The following is a 25,190-nucleotide window of genomic DNA, read 5'->3' as shown; positions in this document are numbered from 1 at the left end:
GCTCCGTCCAATCAGATGCTCAGGATCCTCCTTTAAACTGCGTCCCAGCTAATGATGGCGCGGAGGAGGCGGCCTCTATGCTAATGTGTTGGCAAGGGAGACGCAGCGGTTCATTCATCTTCTTCCAGAGAGAGAGAGAGGAGAGTTAACGAGAAGGTTACTGTACATGAGGGAGGAACTGCTCTGGACCAAAACACTGCGGAGAGAATAGCTGCAAAAGCAAAAGCAGAGACATTTGTTTGTATAGCTGTGAGGAGCTTATTCTTCTTCCAAACATCACAGGGTAAGTGGAGGACATATATATATTTTTAAATGTTTTATTATTTGTAAATGCTCTTTTTTGTGTGTCATCATGTTAATGTGTACAAGTGTTGGTGAACACATATCCCTTTAATTTCTAACTAAGAGAAACAATAAGTGATGAGACAGGAAGTCATTATTTGACTAGTCTGGTACCAGAGGTGTCTCACCAGGAAGAGGGAACCCTTCACCCTGTCTGTCTCAGTGCGTTACACTTATAAAAAGAGTCAAGTCAAGGTTTCAATTATACTGGACTGCCTTGGTGAGCAGTTAGGGGGGTTCAGTGTCTTGCTCAAGGACACTCAGGGCTATAGAGGCAGTTGAACCCAGGACCACAGGGGGCACTTTTGCTGACCATATCGGCCATGGTGGCAGCACACATGATCATGCTTTTGTTACATCATTTGTAGTAGAATGCTCTATACATCTTTGATGCTTTGGTGCTTTAACTGTTTTCTTCCGAAACGGATGTGAAAATGCAGCCGGGGGAAGTCAGAATGTCCTTCATGCTCTGGGAGCAATCAATGGATGAACACAATAAGGCAACCTGTGTGTCGCACCACTGGACCTGGACTCTCTCTCTCTCTCTCTGTTCTGCACATAAATAAGCGTGACATAAGCATGCAAATTGCATCACATATGTGTTGATTTGCGCATGTCTGGAATGCAGTGGTATAGGGTGTGAATGCTGTTGTACTAACTACAATAAGTGCATAAATAGAGTTAGTGAGCAAAAGAAGCATGTCTCACTTTTTTTGCCTTCAAAGTAATTTGGAGTTCTTTTGTGAAATACAGACATAGAAACACAGCAGGCTGAATCAAGTGGTTTAGATCCATCTGCATGATCCGGTCCTCTGCGAATGACACCCGGTCCTGCACGATCAATAGGACCAGCTTCCACTGTGCGCTGCTGCTGTGTGTGTGAGCTCGTCCGCATTACTGGTGGCCTTCGGGCGGCTGGGTCATAACTGATGAGTTATTGCATCACAGCAACTGACCGTGTGTGTGTGTCTACATGCCTTGCTGGGTCTAATGTTCATTGATTGTGTTCATACTAGGGCTGTCAAAGTTAACGCGATAATAACGCGTTGACGCAAATTTGTTTTAACGCCACTAATTTCTTTAACACATTAACGCAACTTGGGATTTTTAGGTTGTAGCGGGCTCAGTTTTAAAGCTAGAGTGAAGATACTGGTGTCATATGAAACTAGAAAACCTGAGGAATCCATTGGTACCAACTATAAATAAATAACGCTCTAAACTTACGGCAAAATTTTGGCGAGGAAAGACGGTCATGGCCACATTCAAAGGGGTCCCTTGACCTCTGACCTCAAGATATGAAAATGGGTTCTATGGGTACCCACGAGTCTCCCCTTTACAGACATGCCCACTTTATGATAATCACATGCAGTTTGGGGCACGTCATAGTCAAGTCAGCACACTGACACACTGACAGCTGTTGTTGCCTGTTGGGCTGCAGTTTGTTATGATTTGAGCATATTTTTTATGCTAAATTCAGTACCTGTGAGGGTTTCTGGACAATATTTGTCATTGTTTTGTGTTGTTAATTGATTTCCGTTAATAAATATATACATACATTTGCATAAAGCAATCATATTTGCCCACTCCCATGTTGATAAGAGTATTAAATACTTGACAAATCTCCCTTTAAGGTACATTTTGAACAGATAGAAAATGTGCTGATTAACCGCAATTAACAATTGATTGACAGCCCTAGTTCATATACAATACAAATAAGCAAAGCAATGCTCCATGATGATAATGGAAAGACACAAACACAAAAGTGACGGGTACGTCTATATGGCAGACAGCTGGCCTCTCAGTTTGGCTCGGTAGTTCTTTGGCTGCCAGCCTTTAGTGCACAATGGGTCTCAGTGCTGATGGATACACATTTGCTAATCTGCCACGTTGTCTATGTTAACTTTAGGTGATGCAATGTGTCAGTACAGATATAATAAAGTGTTGTGTAATTGTTTGTTTGTTTGTAGTCTTGGCTTTTAATTAAGCCAAAAAAATACAGTTGGATCTGTTCTGTTTAACTTACTGCAACCCACTTGTACTCTCTCAGCAGATAGTTTTCAAGAGTCAGGCTGTCTCGAGTGGTGTTGAGCATCCCACGAGGGAGCTATTACAGTGGCATAATTACCCTCTTATTCAGCACCGCCTCCTCCTTCTCCAATCAATAATTGATTTATGCATATAAATTGCAGGATTGCTCACATACTGCATAGAGTCGAGGTTGACTTTTAAATCACATAACTCATCTTCTTCTCCAGCCCGGTCGCACTGAATGGCGTATAAATAACACGGTAATTGCAAGTAATTTTGCGTGCAATAAGAACGCCATTCTTGCTTTTGGCATGCCATTTGTATGCCATGTAGTCTGTACTGACGCATCCGTGTGAATATGCCACGCTCATAGCTAGTGATGTATAAAAAGCGATAAAGTCCACTTATGGTGGGCGGGAGGGGAGGTGGATGGGTCCAACAAACACAGGGCATTTTTAACCAGTAGACCGGTGTTCGTGTCTCAAAGTGTTATTGAGTTATTTGAAGTTATGTTAATGACATTAGTGACGTTTGTGACATGTTTCCCATACTTCTGTACGTTGTTTACATACATATTTTTTAGTTTACGTACTTATTTTAAGCCCAACCATGATGTTTTTTCTAAACCTAACTAAGTTTTTTTTTTTGCCTAAACCTAACTGCAGCCGTTACCCTATAGCTTTATTACACAGTTATTTCTTCATAACGGACCGTTGCTATGTATAACACACCGTTGCCATGGGCGCAGTTCCGATCTCGGACTCTGGCGGGCCGTATTTGTGTCAAATTATAGATTTCTTAATTAAGCAGCTGTGTAATAATCAGGATAATGTACAGCGAGCGGGTCATTGTTGTGAAATTAACCCCAACAGGGCAATGCAGGACCCCGACGGGGGTTTATTTCACAACAACGACCTGCCAGCTGTACATTATCCCTTACTTGTTTGTGTGGCGTAAAAATGACATGCAAACGAGGTATACAAATGACATGTGAAGAGGCTAAAATGCGTTATCATGACAAGCGGCATGTCCTTGTAATGTTTACACCTTCCCATGAGAGCAGGTTGGTTTCTCGACATCAAAATAACTTTGATTGTTGTTGTTTAGTATTAATCCACGCATTAAACGATCTCTCAATCACATCGGGAGTAACGTCATTCTCCAATTTTGTGTTTTAAACTTTGGTGGTGCAGCTGCCCTTCATTTACATTTGGATCATGGATTGTACCTCTAACTGTTGAGAGCAACATCATGCCTGGTTGTTACCTCTAAAGTACACTCTGTTGAGTGATAATCCAAATAAAGAACACAAAGCTTCCACTAATATGTTTTTCTTATTGACCTATACTTTAAGACTTTATATAAACACACGCTCTCATTGCTATTCTCTCATTTATCTCAAAACTGTGCAGTGTTATTGTCTATTTTCAATCAATCTCACCAGGATTTACAAAAGTGCTACTCAGTGGTGAATATTGTTTAGCTCTAGAGCAACACGGAGAGTCTACGTTCTCGTCACATAAGCAGACGAGCAACAGGCTGTTTCCTAAAGACGCAGTTGTTCGGTCTTTGCGGTGATGTTAGACATAGTCAAAGCTCCCTGCTGTTGTTCACAATAGGAGGTGGAAAGAAGCAGTTACACATAACAGCTGACTGATAGATCGCTGGATGGGAGAACACATGATCAGAGCTACTTCCTCTACTCTGGAAACACCTATTGATCCACATTTTGTAGAGCACAATAACATCAGCTTGGAGCAACATGTTACTCTACAGTTTCCTGTCTTTGCATATGTGCGTGTGTGTGTGTGTTGTTTGTTTTTCCAGTCTTTTTCCTTTTTTTAACAGCAGTTGATAAATGATGATATGACACCCACACACACACACACACACACATTGTGTATCTCTTTCTTTCCTTCCCTTTGTATCACTTCCATTTTGTTGTAAGCCCGTGGCCAGGTGTACTATGCATCTGTCTCATGCATCACCGGCTCAATGTGTGCCTGGCTCAGCAACTGTGTGTATTTGTGTGTGTAGGATGCTGTATGTGTGTGTCCCTTGACTGATTGATTCATCCATTCCTGTCACATGCTTTATTACCCAGGGAGACAGATGTTGGAATATAAGGATGGGTCTGTGTGTGTGTGTGAGTGAGAGAGAGCCCATGGACCAGCTGATAATGGCTGAGCAACAACAAAGGAATGTTGAGTGAAGGAGTTTGGCATCGCTGGCGGATAACTAATGAACACCCACAGTTATCAGTGGACGCCATTGATAGAGTCTCCTCCAGTGGATGGACAGGTACAATGTAGTAACATGGAAAGTGAGACGAGGAACTGATCTCAGAACTAAGATAAAAAGTATGGTATTTGGTATTCATTAGTCACATTTTGGCTGTGACATTTATGAGAAAGAATGGATGGAGAAACATATTAAAGGGATAATTCACCCACAAAATGACTATAGTGGTTTATCAATTAGGGCTGTCAAAGTTAACGCGATAAAAACGCATTAACGCAAATTAGTTTTAGCGCCACTAATCTCTTCAACACATTAACGCAATTTATCTTTCGGAGGTTGTAGCACGCTCAGTTTTAAAGCTAGAGTGAAGATACTGGCATCAAACTAGAAAACCTGATGAATCCATTCCATGTCATACTAGCTTGTTGTGAAGGAGGCTAAATAACGCTCCATTTATGCTAAATTTTGGCGAGGAAAAACAGGCATGAACATTTTCAAAGGGGTCCCTTGACCTCTGACCTCCAGATATGTGAATGTAAATGGGTTCTATGGGTACCCACGAGTCTCCCCTTTACAGACATGTCCACTTTATGATAATCACATGCAGTTTGGGGCAAGACATAGTCAAGTCAGCACACTGACACACTGACAGCTGTTGATGCCCGTTGGGCTGCAGTTTGACATGTTATGATTTGAGCATATTTATTATTCTAAATGCAGTACCTGTGAGGGTTTCTGGACAATATCTGTCATTTTTTTGAGTTGTTAAAGGATTTCCAATAATAAATATATACATGTCTTTACATAAAGCAAGTATATTTGTCTACTGCCTTGTTGATAATAGTATTAAATACTTGACAAATCTCCCTTTAAGGTACATTTTGAACAGATAAAAAAATAATGTGTGATTAATTTGTGATTAATCATGATTAAATATGGACAATCAAAATATTTAAATAAATTGACAGCCCTAATATCAATAACTCAGAGCGTGTTACCTTGAGTTCTTGAAGAAAACATTGTTTTTTTCCGCATACCTCCAGGGTGAACGGAGAATCAGAACAGGTGTCTCATTTTCACATGATTTGAGCAATATACCCGCTTGTAAAGCAAACTTGCAGACTTTTCTCTGTTTTGTTGATTCTCCGTTCACCGTGGAGGCGTGAGAGAAGTTTTTCTCCAAGAATTCAAGGTAACACATGGTGAGTAGTTGATATACAAATGGTTGAAGTATTCCTTTAAGCTGAATCGTGCAGCACATTTTGTTTTTCTTTTACCTTTAACACACTAAAGTGGTTCAGTGGTTAGGAGTGTTGCTTTCCAGCTACACGGTCACAGGTTCAGTTCTGTCTCTGAGCGCTCTTGTTTCCTCCCACAGTCTAAAGTGAACCGACGATGCTAAAATTTCCCATAGGTGTGAATGTGGGTGTGAATCCATTGATCTGTCTATACACTGTATGAGTCAGCCTTGTGATAGAGTGACAACCTGTCAGGGTATGCACTGCCTCTAGCCCAATGCATGCTGGGATACACTCCGGTCTTGGATGAATGAACAATATATAATGCCTTCATATAATTACACAGATTTTCAGTGGGAACAAACGGAACAAGGATTGTTGCACTTGCAATATTTAATTCAATAGTTATTTCTGGGTATACTGGGGTTTCTTGTTTATCAAATCTGAGGTAGCTAGTCTTGGTGTTCTTTCAATGCCACACCTGAGGTGGATAAAAAACAAACATGCAGCATGACGCAACGGTTGTCAGACAGCAGACGCCTGTATGTGCAGGTTTGCAATGTCTGTATGTTTTTAATGCAAACTCAACACATCTTAGTGCTGCTTCACATAAAAAGCTTTCTAGCATCCACTGGAGATTTGGAATTGTTCTAAATATGCATTTTGACATAATTTTTGCCAGTTTCTTGTCAGCAGATTTTTACACAAGTGAAGTGGTTTGGTCTATGTAACAAAAGTCCATGCACATCTATATATGTTGTGGTTTATGCCGCGGTAGCAAACTATATGTTCTGTCGGCTATATTGGGGCCAATTATGTTTGTCTTTTGTACTGTGTGTGCTCCTTTTTTAATTTAGTATTCCATATTTTCATTTGTTGAAAGCAAGGTGTCTACAACTTTTTCCCCATTGCTGTATTTATCATGACCCAAACAGTCGTGTACACAGTCGGCTAAAAGCTGACTTGTTGATTTGGTTGGCATCTGATGCATAAGATGTTGCCTCTTAAGTTATGAGAGACAGTCAGCTGTCCTAATGTGTGAAAGTCTGTCACATTTTTGTGCTAAAGAAATTTGCTGGAGATTACTAAACTTTTAGCAGAAGATAAGTGGAATTCAAAATAAGTCAGAGCCAATGTTTGTTGAGTCCATGTCAGTGGCAAAAAAACAAGTCCAAAACAATTGCTGGCAAAATGAGCAAAAAAATCCGTCTCACATTGTAGACTCTAAATACATGAGTCTACAAATATGAAAATAATGATTAAAGAGTTTGTAATGAAAAGAAAAAAACAACTGAAACTGTAAATCAATGTACTACACTTACAGTATAGACTGCATATAAGAAGTGGACGTAGTTACCGTGATGTCAGCCATTGGTTTGTGGACTGACGTTTTGAAGCCTCGAGTTCAGCATTTTGGCCATCACCATCTTGGTTGGTTGCATGGTTTTTTGCAACCAGAAATGCAACAAAAAGGTGGAGCTAAGGACAACCATAAGACAATTTTAGGCGATTAAAATGTTAATATGAACTCGTCATGAGCTGAAAACACTCTGTGAAAGGGTTAAAGTTGCAAGACAAAAACACCGACAACTCCCAGACCGTACAACGCCGTGGTAGCGACCTGTCAATCACAAGGTAGCCACGTCCTAAAGCATCCCCTGCTTTATGGTCTATTTGACTCTAAATGGGACCATAATTTACTAAATGAACATCATGCTGTATTGAAGAAGACTTGAAACTAGTGATTGAGACCATAAAGTCATGTTTACAATGTTTACTGAGGTAATAAATCAAGTGAGAAGTAGGCTCATTTTCTCATAGACTTCTATACAATCAGACTTCTTTTTGCAGCCAGAAGAGTCGCCCCCTGCTGGCTGTTAGAAAGAATGCAAATTTAAGGCACTTCTGCATTGGCTTCACTTTTCAGAACTGGAGGTTGCCGCCTGGCTGCACTTCATATCCTTTAGTGCTTTCATCACATATTCCAGCCTAATGTATATTTTGCATGTATTACAGAGAGTGCTCGGAGGATGTGGTCGTGTTTGGCAACGTCTGAAATGCAAGTGATTAAGTTAAAGTGGCGCACATACTGTAGTAGCTTTTGATCTGACATTATTCTGTAGGTTGTTAGATGTTGATTGGCCACCTACTGCAGCACCAGTTTTAGTTTCAGAACACATTAAATGTTCATGTCAACAGAGGATGGTGATGATAGCGTTCAGCACAGGAGCAGCGGGGGTAAGTGCTGCAGGCATTTGTCCCATATCTCCCCTGTTCTCTCACAATGCTTTCAACACAATAAACACACCACTACTGTATGTGTGTGTGTGTGTGTGTGTGTGTGTGTGTGTGTGTGTGCTTACGGGACACGGGTATGTTTGTTGGAGAGCCTGTTTGTGTCTGGAACACCTGAGCTTTACAACCAACAACAAAAACAACTCTCCACCACGGTTTATGTAATATAGGAAAATGTGTGTTTGTGCGTATGAGCGTGTGTGTGTGTGTGTGTGTGTGTGCTGGCATCTTTCCTGCTTCTGCTGAGTTTAAAGGTGTCGCCGGAATATTATTAGTCACATTTTACAATGCTGCGCAGGTTTGGGAGGGCACAGACAGAAACAATAGGCCGCAATTAGAGCAGCACTCAGACATGAGTCACCCAGACTTCAGTAAATGTGTAACAACCGTGGCAATAAATGAATGCTGAGGTGAATGAATGATGTTTTGGAGATATGGGAGATAAAGGTTAGATGAGAGACTGACTCATAAGAGCTCTGACACACACAGTCCCCCGTGTTTCTCCCCAGGCTCGCCGTGCTGCCTGGTCTTAAATTAGAGTTTGAACTGCACTGAGGTGAGCTGCGTTTCTATAGCGATGCATCCTTGCTGCTCAAGTCACCAGAGAGATGTATGTAGATTAGGACGATATGGAGATCATACTGATAGGAAGCAACATCTCAGTCAGCACCAACATGTTCTGTCATAACTCTGTAATTACATACAGTAAACATACATTTTAACTGTTTATGAAGACCAATATCATACGGACATTATATTTATGATACTACTACTATTTCTAATACTTCTAATAGGCTACTACCACTGTATTAGAACTGCTACTATCTATCAACCTGGTCTCTCAGGAAGGCGTATAAATACCACGACACAGACAGCGTGCGTCTGCATTTCAGTTTAATAAAAGCTCTAATAAAAAGACAACATTTATGCAGAAATTGCATTAGAATTATATCAGGTTGTTTCTCGTAAACAAGCAGTATAATACTCTACTTTTCAATTCCACAATAAATATCTGATCAACCACAGAGCATCATGTGGGACGTGGAAGACACTGGCCAATATTTAGATCTTCAATAAAACCCCCACATCAGGCCCGTACAGTATATCAGTCAGATCCAGTTGGCAGATGGACAGTTTCGATTGGCCGAGAGCATCATCCGCTGTTTGGCAGCGAGCCGGGCAACGGTTGTCAAGACGACAAATTGTTCTATTTCACTTCTGATGGTTTGGTGAGCTGCCACGACGGCCATTCAGGGTGTGGTTTATCATCCACTTATCAATACGCTGTCCATCCACCTCTCATCAGATTTCTATTATATATGTAATTTCTTTCTCTCTCTCTCTCTCTCTCTCACGCACACATGCACACACACACACGTTTCACAGTGTAGTTGTTCATGGCCTGAGCTGGTATTGGACTGGTCACCTATTGATTGTTTTCCTATTGCTTCTACAGTCCGTTGTACTTTTTCCACTCTCACAAAGGTTATTGCCATTGCAAATACACAAACACACAACAAACACACATCATCACAGAAACACACACAGGAAATGACTATTGTACGAGAGGCCTAGCTTCCCATTTTTGCTCTCTTTCCAACTCAATTACAGCTTTTGCCAGCTAATCATTTTCAGGCACAGGGACACCGACACATTTCCCCCCCGGGCTCCGTTCAGTTAAAGCCAGAGTGGCCGAGCCTCGTAGTAATAACAGAGGAACAGTGTAAAGCCGCTGCTTTTCAACCGTGTTTTGTTCCTCATGTTGCCTCTTACTGTCAGCGTCCAGAAAAGAAAAATACTTTTCATAATAAAGTAGAATGATTCAAGTGTGATTTTTGTCACACTAGTCAAGTCAGCTTTATTTTCATTATTTCATTTTTAGGCTTCAACTAACAACTATTTTCATCATCCCTTATATCACAACATAGTGAAAAAATCGCAATTTCCTGGTGACTAAAATATTTGAATATTTTGGAACAAGCTGGAACCAAGAAATGTGTAAGAAATGACTCTAATCAGCTATCAAAGTTGTTGATATATTTTCTGTCATTTGACTAATTGATAAATCGACTAATCATTTCAGCACTATTGCATCTGTCAATAATACTGGCATCACTCACTTTTTATTATTTCGTCTTCAATGCGCCATCCACGACGACCCTTAGGGCGCTTTCGCAAGTCATAGTCTGTTTGGCTATAGTCCGAATCTAGGGAAATTGACACTTTTGGTTCATTTTCTATTTAGTGTGGTTCGGTTTCACAGTGCACAAACTAAAACGGACCAAATAAAAAAAAAAAATTTGCTGAGGGGCGAGTACGAAGGAGCAAATTTATCTTTTTCCTCTCGAGAGTTGCCGCTTCTATGAAGGGAATCACAGACTTTGATATATTGCTGTCAACGTTTTTCCACTTTGACTCAACATTGATTTACCGTGCACACGAATCCCCTCTTCTCCAGTTTATACTCTATACATCACTTTTTTGTGGACTTTATTTAGCATATTCTGTATGCTCTCAAGCAAACCTCAGTCCTCTCCCACTCATGTTAACCCGTAGTTTACCTGCGTCCATCTTGACAAATGCCCACACAGGCAGCCCTGCGTTTTGGTTCGCTTGGAAACGGTCTGAGGCCACCTCTCGCAAGCGGTCTCAGTTGTTTTGGTCCGCGCCAGAGTACGATTACTGCATTCACAACTGCCCAAATGAACCCCACCAGAGTTTGATTAAAACGGACTGAATGCTGGCTTGTGAAAACGCCCTTAGAGCCTTAGACCAACATACAGTAATTGCTTAATGCAGTAACAAACCCACAACGGTACCTTCAGCATCATTATTTGATGCAGCAGAATACTCAAGTGTTTTCATATCTCCAAATAGATACACATTAGACCACTGGTGCTTACTGGAACAGATTTATCCATATTTTATGGTATATCTCATATCACTATGACACCAGATCACAGTATATGTTGGCTTTAAAAGTTCCGAATAGAGGAAGACCCTGTGACATCACACCTAACGGTGATGTCACAGGGGTCCTGGAGTACACCTGTACAGCACTGCAGCAAGGTGAGACCTTAAACCACTGAAGGCCATGCAGCAAACACAAGATATTCAGGTGGCGCTATGTTACTCTCGCTGATTTATAATATTTATGATATAATTAGTGTGTGTTTGTGTGACATTTGACTGCTGTGTGTGTGACTGAATTGCCTTGTTGTGATGTTTATGTGTAATTTGTTCTGACGTGAATAAATTCCTTTGCTGCCTGCTCTCCTAACTGTGACAAGTGCCTGGAGTTTAAGAAAACTGCCATCTAAATATAAGCTTTATTACTACTGACTCTGGCACGCAAACATGTTTAACTAGCTTATCCAATCAGCATGATTGCCCATCAAGCTGGGCCGGCAAACACACACACACACACACACACACACAGTCGCCCACGCATTTACAACTCCGATTAGACTTTGTGTTTACTCTCAGTCTGACTGCCGGGATGAACATGCGTTAAGGCCCCTTCAGACTCAATAAGATGCAAGTCTTTCTCCATTCAACGCCTGTTGGGACAATTTTCAACAAGCTCTGCTTATCTGCCTGCCGCCTCCCATCTTTCTCCGTCCTCCCATCTTCATCGCCTCTTCACTCCCCGTCTCTCTCCCTGTCTGTCTGTCTATTTGTCTTCTCCCTCAGAGGTGTGAATCTAGATTGAGTCATCCTCCCGTATTTTTTTTTTTTCTTTCCACACAGCCTCTTCATCTTTTCTCGCTTTCTCCTTTCTCCTCCTATATCATTATATTTTTCATATCAGTGTACGAGGTGTCTGTATGTATAAGAATTCCTGTGTGTGATGAAATATGTCCCTGGTTGTCCCTAGTTTGTGTGTGTGCGCTACGGCCTCCACCGCGTGTTGACGTGAACGGACTACAGACGACTACAGAATGTTGCCAGGCCAATTGATATATTGATATATATTTGAGTGAATTTGCAGCATTTGGGGAACAAAGCAATTTCATATTAGCACCAGAGGGAGTGACTTTGAATGCACCGGCATGAGAGAGCATAAAGGGTTTTCCCCGGAGATTTGATCCTTTGTGGGTTTATTGAAGCCAAAACTGAAATTGGTAATTTTGAACTTAAGCTGATGATAGTTGAAAGATACCAGGTAAGCTCACTTCCCGTGTGCGACAGAATTGTTCCTGAGATCCGCAGGCGGAATTGCCATTTTCTATTACTTAATTTATTCATTCTCACATCATGTTCATGGTGGCCAGTTTCTGGTTGGGAGGGGGGTTATATTGTTTTGTTTTGCCCCAACCAATCAGGAGAGAGTTACGTAACACAGGGCAGTTGCCATAGGAGCAGTTAACATTTTTCATGACGATTGAAGAAATATGCAAATTTAAAAGCAGCATTACTGATTTTATTTTTGGAGGTAGCAGAACAATCTATAAACACAACACTGTTATCAGCATTTAGTTATTGTGCTGAATATGTTAATAATATTTCACATCCAGCAGACACAAAGCAACGTTAACATTCATTTGGAGTGTTTTTTCTGTCCACCTGACAAATGTGGGTCCAATATTCACTAAGGATGCACGATATGGATTTTTTTTCAGCTGATAACTGATAATTTCCTGCTTTTCATGGCTGATACTGATAAGATAACAGAATATCACATTTTTGTATTTCAAAAAGAAGTTCATATCCTGTAGTTTATTAAGCACACCTGAGGTGGATGATTTAATTGTTAATACGACAAAAACAAAGAACACTTCTGACACATCAAATGCTCATTTATTTTTTCTAGTTAATTACATAAAAAAAACTTGTACATGTCGCAAATTGCGATTATGTTGTCTTCCTCTGAAACTGTGAAAAAACATCAACACCCGCAACAACATGTTTGGCTCTCTAGTCAGCGTGCTGCACTTGTTGTTCCCCTTCTTCTCTTTGTTTATTGGCGGATCGCAAACCAACTTTAAAGGTGCATACCGCAACCTACTGTATCGCAGTGTGTAGATGCTAGCGCTTGTTAAGTCAATGAAAGCAATTTGGCCTATAAGGGTCAGCCGATAATTTATCAGCTATAATTTCCTTATGGGAATACTACATAATAATATAAATTTCCTAATTATCTGCCGATAATTTATCAATCCATCCCTTATATTCACTCTTCTTTTGTCTCAGGAGTTGGTGGAGACCAAAACAGAGGGAAATATCTGGCTATTAGCTGCTAAATGCTCCACTATGTTCACCAGTTACTGTCTGTTGTATGTCAACTTACAATGACCTGTACTGCTGTTGTTGATCTCATCCAAGATTGCTGCCACTTTTTTGGCATTTTTTCTGTTGCTTTTTTTCATGAATGCTGCTATTTTTCCGGCTCAGGCTCAGAAAGTTGACGTCCCTATTCTTAACCCCGGCCACAAAGCTCTGATGGGCTGGTTGTTTTTCAGCTGGCATTAGTTAAAAGCTAGCCTTGAGCACAACACCAGAACTTTTTAAATCATTAAAGGGGACATATCATGAAAACTCATTTTTTCAGTGCTTGTGCTCATACATTTGGAGTGCCTATCAACCCACAAACTGTGAAATAAGACAACCCAGTCAGTTTTTTGTGGGCTGTCTAGATCAGAAAACATGTGATTCAACAAGACTTTCAGATTTAGCTACCCTTCCTATGTCACATGTAGGCTCATTAGAATATATCGCCCACAGCTTGAGAACTATACCTTTGCAAAGGTGCACCATATTTTTCACACAAGCCAATCGGAGCAGACTGGGCTTTTTCTTTAAGAGACAGGCGCTAAAACGGAGCATTTCAGACAGGGGGTGAATCCGAGTATATTCAGACAGACAGTATGAGAAAAATAATGTGTTTTTTAAACATTAAAGCATGTAAACATGTTCAACTAGAAACCCAAAAATACAAGTATGAACCTGGAAATGAGCATGATATGTCCCCTTTAAAGAAATTGTAGGTGTGGGCAGCAAGGTCAGAGGCAGAGGTCTGGAACCAGCCAACATGAACAGGGACATCAAGAGTCTATATTCTATTCATTCACATGTCCGTTCTTTGCTTCTCTCAACACAACAAGCAAATCTTTATTGCAACACACGCATACCCTATAGTTTGACATACATGTGCACCCATATGCATGTGTCAATGCACTCAGATAAGCCTCACCCTCTTGGCAGGCAAAATGAGAAAATGTATTTGAATGCATCTCATTGATTCCACAGAGATTTGACCTGTTTGCCAATCCAAGAAAAAGACCAAAGTATCTCCAGATAACCCCCAACACCTGAATAGTCTCCCTCAATAGATTTGTGCCTCAGGAAGATGAGCTGGCAGCAGAGACCCGAGCACCTGACTGGAAGACAGCATCCGACCTGGCAACCCTCAGAATGAAGCTACGGGTTGCCTGTTTTGCTGGCGTGAGCAGTGTTCATTTTGCTTCTTTCAGATGGGATACGTTTCCAGTGTGTTTGCTCGCCTGGCTGGTCACGCCTCTCGCTGGCTGCCACGGGAAACTCTATTATCTGCTACATTTGCTTCCCTAACAGAGGGATAAAATCTCATCTGCCTCGGTCGGAGGCAAGACTCAACGTTGCAACTCTGTGGAGTGTGTGTGTGTTTTTGTGTGTGCCCAGGAGGCTACATGCCATAATAAACCCACCGCTTGTGGCACAAGTTTGAATGTTCATGGTGTGTGTGTCTTTGTCAGTGATTTACAGAGCTACCTGAGTGGACACTATCAATGATTTAGGGATGGTTGGACTTTCATTCTGAATGTCTGCTGCTTGAGGCGGAGACTCATAGAGTTCAATACCTCTAGTTTAATGATGGTCCCTCCAAAAGTGACCTCCTCCTGCTTCTCAGGGGGAAATGGCGCCACAGGTGTCGCTGACACTACATGAACACCTTTATGTGATCCTTCTCCACACTGCTTGCCCCAAACATCTGTCTGCATCCATCCTGCAGCTGTTAGCTTTGTGAAACTGTGTGTGTGTGTGTGTGCGTGTGTGTGTGTGTGTGTGTGTGTATAGTCTCACGATATCAGACAATCAGAGATCTCTGCCTCCTGTCTGGCGGGATATCTAAATGCAAAGTTGTTGCTAAAACGGCGGCGAATAAACCTACGACCCTTACTAGGGGTGTAAGATCAAGTTTCGTCACAATACAATATTATAATCATTCTTTGAGCAAATATCGTATCGTCGTCCAAGCCTATGATACGACTTCGATTCAGTTCAATTCAGGGGCCTGCGATCGATATGAGATTCTGTCATACGCCCATTTAACACAATCAGTTACATTTATATCAACTCACAAAAAGCAACTAAAATATGATTTGAGAAATTATATTACTGGGAAGGAGGGAAATGGTGACACAGACGTGCCATGGGAATTTCTAAATAAAGGCACATCTTAAAGAGGATGCTATGTATTGAGGTTTTCACTTTGCATTGATGATATTGGACCGTTGATCATTGAATCGATAAATCGATCCAGATCGATGTATCGCCAGACCCCTTACATGTTTTGGATTCAGACAGGCCAATCACAACCGTTTATCTAAATGCGTGGAGACGTACGGCTGTGCCACGTGGGGATAACGTGCTGTTATTGGTAGACGTCATCTACTGTAGGGCGCGGCTCCGGGGAGATTCTGGAGTAATAAAACTTGCGAATCACATTTTCTGGAGCCGTTTACCGGTGGATGGAGAGCCCCGAAATTAACAACCTGTCTGTGAATGTGCTTCTTATACGACAGTGTTTACAAGCAAGCTCCTGACTTTTGCGTGTCACCGCCCCCAATATGACTAGAGATTTTGGATTGGTTTTGCTATGAAGGTTTTTTTTTAAACTCTTTAATGTGGGGGCACCGTTGTAGCTCACCTGGTAGATCAGGCGCCCCATGTACCAAGGCTGAGTCCTTAACGCAGTGGCCCAGGGTTTGAATCTGACCTGTGGCCCTTTGCTGCATGTCAACCCCTCTCTCTCCTTTTTCATAACTATCTCTCTCTCACTTTAAAAAAGCCCCAAAAATAATCTGAAAAAAAAACAAAAAAACTCTTTAATTGCAGCCCGATTGCACTAAATGGCGTATGAATGACACGGTCATTCACAACTTATTTAGCAATAAGAACGCCGTTCTTGCTTTTGGTGTGTCATGTGTACGCCATGTAGTCTGTACTGACTGGCATGTAAACACATCTGCGTAGATATACTACGCTCAGAGCTGGTGACGTAGAATAAAAAGTGAGAAAGCCTGCTTTTGACAGGCAGAAGGGGAGGTGGATGGGTCCAACAAACACAGGACTTTCGAACAGGAGACTATTTTGAAGTTACTTTAATGATGTTTGTGACGTGTTTTCCGTACTTCAGTTACGTTGTTTCCGTATGTATTGTACTTAGTTTATGTACTTATTTTAAGCCCAACCATGGTGTATTTCCAAACCAAACTAAGTGGTTTTGTTGCCTAAACCGAACTGCGGATGTAGTTTTGTTGCGTGGCATACAAATGACACGCTAAAATGCGCTCTCATGACACACAGAATGTCCTTGTAATGTTGTACTATTTACCCGCCTTCCCATGAGATCAGGTTGATAATTGTTTCCACCCAGTTTTAGCAGAAAAACCAGGGAGATTTGTCTTCAGTCTCTAGTTGAGCTAAGTGTTTAGAGACTGACTTGTGAGTCTAGTGTGCATGCGTCTAAGCAAACACAAAGCGCTTGCTCATTACCCAAATGGCTAAAAAATCCTGAGTCATTTCTGAAGGGATCCATTTGTGTCACCGTGCAATTTAAACACAGAGTCCTTTGTGGAAATGGAACATTTGTTCTTTTATGGTTGACACACGCTGCGTTCTGTTATAAACACGGTAAAAGTGGAAGCTATTTTCCGGCAATGACTGAAAAAAGTTGTTTGAATCGCACAGGATTGCATTGAACAGATGCGTAACCATCTGACCCATTCAGTAATACAGCTATGATTGCACCTGCTTTTATATTTGTCATCCAGTTTACAGGCACGAACAGCAATCATTCTTTTCTTTTCTTTTCTTTTCCTAAACAACTGGGGGATGATTGTCTGAGAAGACAGAAACATTCATTCTTGTGTTTCAACTTGATCACAGGTGACCTTTTCAAAACAAGTTAAAGCTGGACAGTCCTGTCTCCTATTCATGTCCGTTATTGCTCTTCCTCTAAGCTCTCAGTGTCTCCCACTTGTCACGGGAACACTAAAGTCCAAAATATTTGTGCAGTTTGCGGTGACCTGGGGTTTAGTCTCCTCTTTCTACATGACTCACTCGCCATAAAGCATGACAGGATGATATTTCAGCCTCCAAACTGTCCCCACAATCTCTCTGCGATTTTTAGAGGAGGATTTGCGGCCGCTTGGCTCGGCTGCGTCCCCCGGTGTCAAAGTGCGAAAGCTGTCAGACTATGAGGCTATGAGTCAGGGATGGCGTCACTGCAGTGCTCCTCAGCCATGTGAATACCGGTGAGGTGAGGAGCCAAGGTAATGGGCCGTTTTATGGCACCAAATAGCGGTGATGCTATCAGGAGCTTTACTCACACAAGGGTGATTATGGAGGTAGAATGATATGAGTCATTATGGAAATGGAAATTTTTTTTTAAACAACTCCAAGATATTTAAAATGATCAACAATTTTGTATTTATATAGCTGTCAATCGATTAAATTATTTAATCGTAATTGATCGCATGATTGTCCATAGTTAATTGTGATTAATCACAAAATAATCACCCATTTTCATTTGTTCAAAATGTACCTTAAAGGGAGATTTGTTAGGTATTTAATACTCTTATCAACATGGGAGTGGACAAATATGCAGCTTTATGCAAATGTATATATATATATATTTATTATTGGAAATCAATTAAGAACACAAAACAATGACAAATATTGTCCAGAAACCCTCACAGGTACTGCATATAGCATAACGAAATATGCTCAAATCATAACATGGCAAACTGCAGCCCAACAGGCAACAACAGCTGTCAGTGTGTCAGTGTGCTGACTTGACTATGACTTGCCCCAAACTGCATGTGATTATCATAAAGTGGGCATGTCTGTAAAGGGGAGACTCGTAGGTACCCATAGAACCCATTTACATTCACATATCTTGAGGTCAGAGGTCAAGGGACCCCCTTTGAAAATGGCCATGCTAGTTTTTGCCAAAATGTATCTAAGTTTGGAGCGTTATTTAGCCTCCTTTGTGGCTAGTATGACATGGTTGGTACCAATGGATTCCTTAGGTTTTTCTAGTTTTATATGATACCAATATCTTCACTCTGGCTTTAAAACTGAGCCTGCTACAACCATTTTAAGTGGAATACATTTTTGAAAACAGGACTAAGAAGATATTTGTAGCGTATATATGTAGATCTGCAACAATTAATCAAGTAGTTGTCAACTTTTAAATTAATCACCAACTATTTTGTTAATTGATTAATTTGTTCGAGTAATTTTTCAAGAAAAAAAGTCTAAATTCTCTGATTACAGCCTCTTAAATGTGAATATTTTCTGGTTTCTTTACTCCTCTATGACAGTAAACTGAATGTCTTTAATTGGGGACAAATCAAGACATTTGAGGACGTCATCTTGGGCTTTTGGGAAACACTGATAGACATTTTTCATCATTTTCTGACATTTTCTAGACCAAAAAACTAACCGATTAATCGAGAAAATAATCAACAATGAAAATAATCATTAGTTGCAGTCCTTTATATATGTGTGCGAATGTTTTTATACAGTGTATTTTGACACACAAAGCCACATAAAGACATTGCAGCTGTCCTCTGAATGTGTCTCTGTGCAGGTGATTCCTTGTTTACATGCCTCCTCAGAGACCTGTGCTGTAGCAACAACACAGGGACATTAGTGCTGTCGCTGTGGTTTGTCTAGCACCTCCTCACCTGCGTGTTCACCCTCTGTCTCTCTCTTCCCCCCCCCCCCCCCCCCCCCCCCAGAGAAGTGAAGCATCATGGGGAAACACAACAGCAAGCTGGCTCCGGAGGTTCTAGACGACCTGACCAAGAACACTGAATTCAACGAGGCGGAGCTCAAGCAGTGGTACAAAGGCTTCCTCAAGGACTGTCCCTCTGGCATCCTCAACCTGGAGGAGTTTCAGCAGCTCTACGTTAAGGTAAGGATGAGGGTGGAACCGGAGGGCGGGAGAGAGCGGCATGAAAATGGGCACGAAGCAGAGGAAATTAAGTCATGGCAGTTGTAGTAATAAGAAGGGTCTTTTCACATTCTGGGTGTTTTTCATAGCTGTTGGGTGCAGTGAAAACTGTTTTCGTTGTTTTTTCATAGTTATATAAAATGTAAAAAGTTACCTCTTAAATGACTCAGAGCGTGTTGGGTTGTTAACCAGAAAGTTAATGTTAAGTAATCGTACTGTGTTTAGCATAGAGAGCATCTCAGTAAACTTTTTGAGCTGGCACAGCGCCAGAGAAAGACTGACTTTTTCATGGGGTTAAAGATATTTTTAAATCGGTTTTACTTATCCTCTCATTCTCAGGCATAGAAATCAACTGTGGCTTGTACATCAGATATTATTTTGTAAACAAGAAGTCTCCAATTGCAGCACTTCATCTCTAAAATGTGTCTTTCAACTAACAACTAACATCCTTTATGTTAAAAAAAATGAAGCATTGGAATACTGATTTGGAGGTTGATTACCATGGCAAAGGTCAAAGCTTCGATGCATTCGGGTCAGCCCTAAATAAGGTCTTGTTACAAAAATGAAAGATGAATCCTTAATTGCATGATCCAAACATTGGCCTCGGGTCATGTGATCTATATAACACAGATTAAGCTACAAATAAAAATAACATTGTTGCGCTGTCCATGGTACTGAAATGTGACAGGCTGATATTTATACCAAAATAGGCCATATGTCATGATTTATTGGGAGAAAACAAACAATTCAATGTAAAATCAGACATTTAGCACCCCCCTATAGCCAGAATGGAATGATCCTTTGTTTCATAACCACATTTTTCAGCCACTTTTTCCCGATGATTTACAGAATAGTCGACTCTTCGGGGCCACCCCTAAAAATTACAGTTACAAAAATGTAAATCTATGTTATGTAAATGCAAAAATGTCTTTACAATAACATACAGTAGCTGCAATTTCAATATGTTTCTGAGAATAAAATAGGACAAACTCAATAGAACAAAACACAAAAAACATGCAAGTAATGCAGAAAATGACCAAAATCTCCTATACTTTTATAATTTTAAGGTATTACACATGTTATAATGATTTTTAAAGGGGTTCTCCAGCAATGTAATATTGCCCTTCAATAAACAAAGTATAGTCAAAATCGAGGACCAGCTGAGGTCAAAGGATCCTGCATTGCCCATAATGCATCTTAATTTTTCATGAAGTGATGCACAATATAACTGTCACCTTGTTTTTCTCAGTTTTTCCCATATGGTGACGCCTCAAAGTTCGCCCAGCACGCGTTTCGGACGTTTGACAAGAACGGCGACGGGACCATCGACTTCAGGGAGTTCATCTGCGCCCTGTCCATCACTTCCAGGGGCAGCTTCGAGCAGAAACTCAACTGGGCCTTCAACATGTACGACCTGGACGGGGATGGGAAGATCACACGCATGGAGATGCTGGAGATCATTGAGGTATGTGATTAATGTTTTATTTAGGAATCAGATTGGGAGGTTTTTACTGGTTCTTGTTCAACGTATCTTCATACAACGGTTTGTATGATATCTTACAAAAAGTTATTCCTCATTTTTTGTGCATTTTCCTTCGAATGTCCAGCAACACGAGTCAATTTCCATTCGATACATGCAAACAGTCTTTTCAAAATAAACTTCTGTCTTCACAGGAAACAACTTTGTTCGGTTTAGGCAACAAAACTACTTGGATGACATACAAATTGATTTTGTGTGATATATACGAGTTACAGTGCATTACTTTTCGTAGATATAGCCATGAACAGCATATAAGAACAGCCTGCATTGTTCCTATAAAACAAATCATCTCAGTTATGTATAGATTTTAAGACAAAATCGAACATTTTGTCCGTCTCCCCCTCTTTACAGGCCATCTACAAGATGGTCGGCACTGTGATCATGATGCGTATGAACGAGGACGGGCTGACCCCGCAGCAGCGCGTGGACAAGATCTTCTCCAAGATGGACAAAGACCACAACGATGAGATCTCCCTGGAAGAGTTTAAAGAGGCCGCCAAGTCTGACCCCTCCATCGTCCTACTGCTGCAGTGTGACATGCAGAAGTAGAGAGAGGGACGGGTGGAGACACAGAGGGAGGGAGGGAAGGAGGGAGGGAGGGAGGGGAGGGACGGGGGAAGAGTTGAACTGAAACAAGAGAAGGAAGGAGGATGAGAGAAGGAAGGGAGAGACGCAGTGGGGAGGAGGAGGAGGAGGAGGAGGAGGAGGAGGAGGTAGGGAAGCTGTTTTCCTTTTTTTTTGAGGCAGTGATGATGGCAATGAGCCGTGTTTGGAACACAGTGGACCTCTGGTTGATGCCATTCTTTTCTTCCAGGCCGTCCCGTTGTGCAACTCTGCTTCAGTCTAGCCGGGTGTCTTTACACGTCCAATCTGATGATCTGTGAAAAGAGGAAATTCCTCCAACACCTTTGGCACAGAGATATTGATTTACACCCTGCAGTACAATATACTGCTGGTGATTTAAGTGCAGAGGTCAGCTCTCTTTTTAGAACACCTGCACCTTCGTCTTGTTTATACCCAACTTTCTTATTTGTATAATAGTGAATGGTTTGCCCACCCTTTTCAAGACCTTGATCTTAAAAGATTTAATTGCAATTTAACATGGATTTCAATGGACATGACAAGATAGTTTTGTAAGACACGCTTTCTTTCGGGGAGTTATGTGATAAGATCGATACCACTATAATATCTGTTAACTGTGAAGCTACAGCCAGGAGACGGTTGGCTTAGCGTGGCTTAGCATAAAGACCTAATAACAGGGATAAAGAGTAAAGAAATCTGCCTAACAGCACCTTCAAGGGCGCTTTCACAAGCCAACATTTAGTCCATTTTAATGGAACTCTGTTGCGGTCCTTAGCAACTGGTCTGAGACCGCTTGTCTCGAACCGTTTCCAAGCGAACCAAAATGCAACCTGCCTGGGCATTTGTTGAGATACAGACACAGGTAAACGAGAGGTTAACATGAGTGGGAGAGGACTGACCTGGACTTCTGCATAAGTCCAATGTTTGCTTGACATCTGGGCTGAAGAGAACATATAGAATATGTCAAAGTGAAAAAAACTTTGACAGCAATATATCAAAGTCTGCGATTCCCTTCATAGAATTGGCAGCTCTCCAGACAGAAATGATAAATCCTCTCCTTCGTACACGCCCCTCAGCAAATTAATTTTATAATTTGGTCCGCTTTAATTTGTGCACTGTGATACCGAACCAGACTAAATAGAAAACAAACCAAAAGTATCAATTTCACTCTGATTCGGACTAACCTAAACGGACTATGGCTTGTGAAAGTGCCCTAAAAGTCACTAATTAACACATTCTATATTGTTTACAAAGTGTAAAAATGACCAGATGTGGTTCTACAGAGGGTTTTGTGGAGTCCTCGCTGGTTACCTGGCAAACCCACGGTGACGACAAACAAGACTTGAGGAAGTAAATGCTCCCGGCCAAGAAATAGTCTGGTTTATAACCCCTGGTATGACAGCAACTTGTCAGTTTTTATACTTCAAATTTTTCTTTAGCTTTCGGACTTGGTCTTTATGCTATGCTAAGCTAAACTAATTGTCTCCTGGCTCCAGCTTCATATTTACCGCACAGATATGAGATATCGACGTTCTCATCTAACGCTTGTCAAAAAAGCAAATAAACATATTCCCTGAAATGTTCGTTTAATGTCTTACGCTAGTGTTAATTCTGGCACCCAGACTTCGGAAAGTCAGCCGGTGTTTTGATGCTGTGCACCACGGTATAGTTTGAAAAAAGGAATGGCATTAAACCAACAAAAGGCCTGTTGTTTGTTCCACACAGAGCAACAAGAGAGAAGCAGATGTTATGCTGATAGAGAAAATGAACAATACCATGAGCTGTGTGTGTGTTTGTGTTATGGTGTCCATACGAGTATGTGAGAATGTGTGTACGAGCAAAATATACACTTCTTGAACCCAGATCAAACTGCCCACTCTGTGTGTGTTTGTGTGTGTGTGTGCAGTTGCCAAATCCACTGCCAGTTCTATTTTTCCAGGCGCTGAAACAAAGCATTTCCGATAGATTACAGTGCGGCGTCCACACGCTTTACCCTCCAAATATGAGGCAGGCAGGTGATGAATGACTCAGACGGCTGCCTCCAGCAGCATGGCGAGGCATACTGATGTGCTGCTCAGCGACTTCGGCCTGCGCCTACTAAGCTTTTCCACACATGCTGAAATCAATATCTTATCAAAATGATTACATGTGTTTTTATTAAAAGGACATGTAATTAGGTTAGAATAAAGCCTCGTCCTCCGCATAATCTAATCTGGGCTTTCTCCAGACAGTGAACATGTTCTTTATTTGAATGTCAGCTACAGTTTTTCAGTGGGCCGCGGCAACAGGAAATTAACATTTAACATTCAGCTTCATATTACTAATAGTTAGGGCTGTCAACGTTAACGCAAATTGGTTTTAACGTCACTAATTTCTTTAACGCATTAACGCAACTTGACATTTTTAGGTTGTAACAGGCTCAGTTTAAAAGCTAGAGTGAAGATAGTGGCATCATATGAAACAAGAAAATAACGCTCAAAACTAGAAAAAAGCTAAATTTTGGCGAGAACAAACTGGCTTTGGTCATTTCCAGAGGGGTCCCTTGACCTTTGACCTCAACTAATTTCAAAATAGATCACAGCTAATTATTTTTTTTTTAAAAACCCACTATTTTTATTAACAGGTTCAATTAAAAAGGAGAATTTAATTATGTTTTAATGAGTTATTACAGTTGGTAAATGTGCGTTGGATACTATTACTGTCTCTGCACCAAAAAACAAAGAAAAAAAAAATCAGCTTTGTGTTCTCCATTTGGCAACGAAACTGAACTAACTCTGGAAATTGTGTCAACAGCCTGACATGTGATATAAGCAGAACCAGAAATAGGGGAAACATACAGCATAATGGTAAACATGATCTCTAAGACCAACAATTTGTGCACCAGAAGGAGCCACTAGAACAGCGCGGAGTAGGGGGGGGGGGGTAATCAGGACGGTAATTACAGGCCGTATGACAGAAACGGTATTTCTCGGAAAGGCCAAACCTGCCTCCACGATTCATTGTAGTTTCACATGAAAAGCTGAAATAGCCGTCTCTCCTCTTCCTCTCCCACTGCCCTGCTCTCCGTCCCTTTTCGTCTTCTTCCTCCCTAAATGTCAGAGAGGAAGCGCTTTGATAATAGGTGGAGGGAGAGGAACTTCGCTGAACTCAGCTCAGATCTAAAATCAATTTGAAAAAGAGCAAAAGGTTGAAGAGGAAGCCCGGGTGCAGTGTGTGTTGATGTGTGTGTGTGTGTACGTGTGCTCACCTGTTTGTGAATGTGAGAGTGTCATGCTCCCTGTACTTTAAATTGAAAGAAGTCAGTAATTCCCAGCTGGTAGGTTATAATCACGACATCTATTCCATTGGATCAGCTTAAAAAAAATCAGGGGAAGCAAATAGTTAACCACAAAAATAAACAGATAAAATATTGTCCTTTATTTAACACCTAATGTTATGTGAATTATACAGAGTTATATGAAAGACCCCTCTCCTATCTCTGTCCGTGAATATGGAGCTACAGCCAGGAGACCGTTAGCTTAGCACTGACTGAGCAAGACTGAAAGCGGGCAAAAAAACAAGCTAATTAACTTGTTTTCTTGTTTTTTTTTACAGAATGAACACACAAGATATAACGCGTTAAATAGTGATTTAGAAGTGCTGGCAGGCAGATTGTCTGTGGGCAGAGCAAAGCTAGCTAACTTCCCCCCCCTGCCTTCAA

General features: G+C 41.1%; 1 protein-coding gene across 1 annotated transcript; it reads left to right on the top strand.

Annotated features, from left to right (window-relative positions):
- The first annotated feature begins 111 nt into the window (after nt 1-111).
- On the top strand, nt 112-24,207 carry LOC119503588 (hippocalcin-like protein 4). The gene is made up of 4 exons (XM_037795433.1): nt 112-283; nt 19,154-19,329; nt 20,618-20,833; nt 21,260-24,207. Exons 2-4 carry the CDS (start codon nt 19,168-19,170, stop codon nt 21,455-21,457), a joined length of 576 nt encoding a protein of 191 aa, XP_037651361.1. The 5' UTR covers nt 112-283; nt 19,154-19,167; the 3' UTR covers nt 21,458-24,207.
- The last annotated feature ends 983 nt before the right edge of the window (nt 24,208-25,190 follow it).

The sequence above is a fragment of the Sebastes umbrosus genome, chromosome 15 (assembly GCF_015220745.1).
Source record: "Sebastes umbrosus isolate fSebUmb1 chromosome 15, fSebUmb1.pri, whole genome shotgun sequence".
NCBI classification, from domain to species: Eukaryota; Metazoa; Chordata; class Actinopteri; order Perciformes; family Sebastidae; genus Sebastes; species Sebastes umbrosus.
The sequence above is the reverse complement of the archived record's forward strand: the minus strand, read 5'-3'. Positions and strand labels throughout refer to the sequence as shown.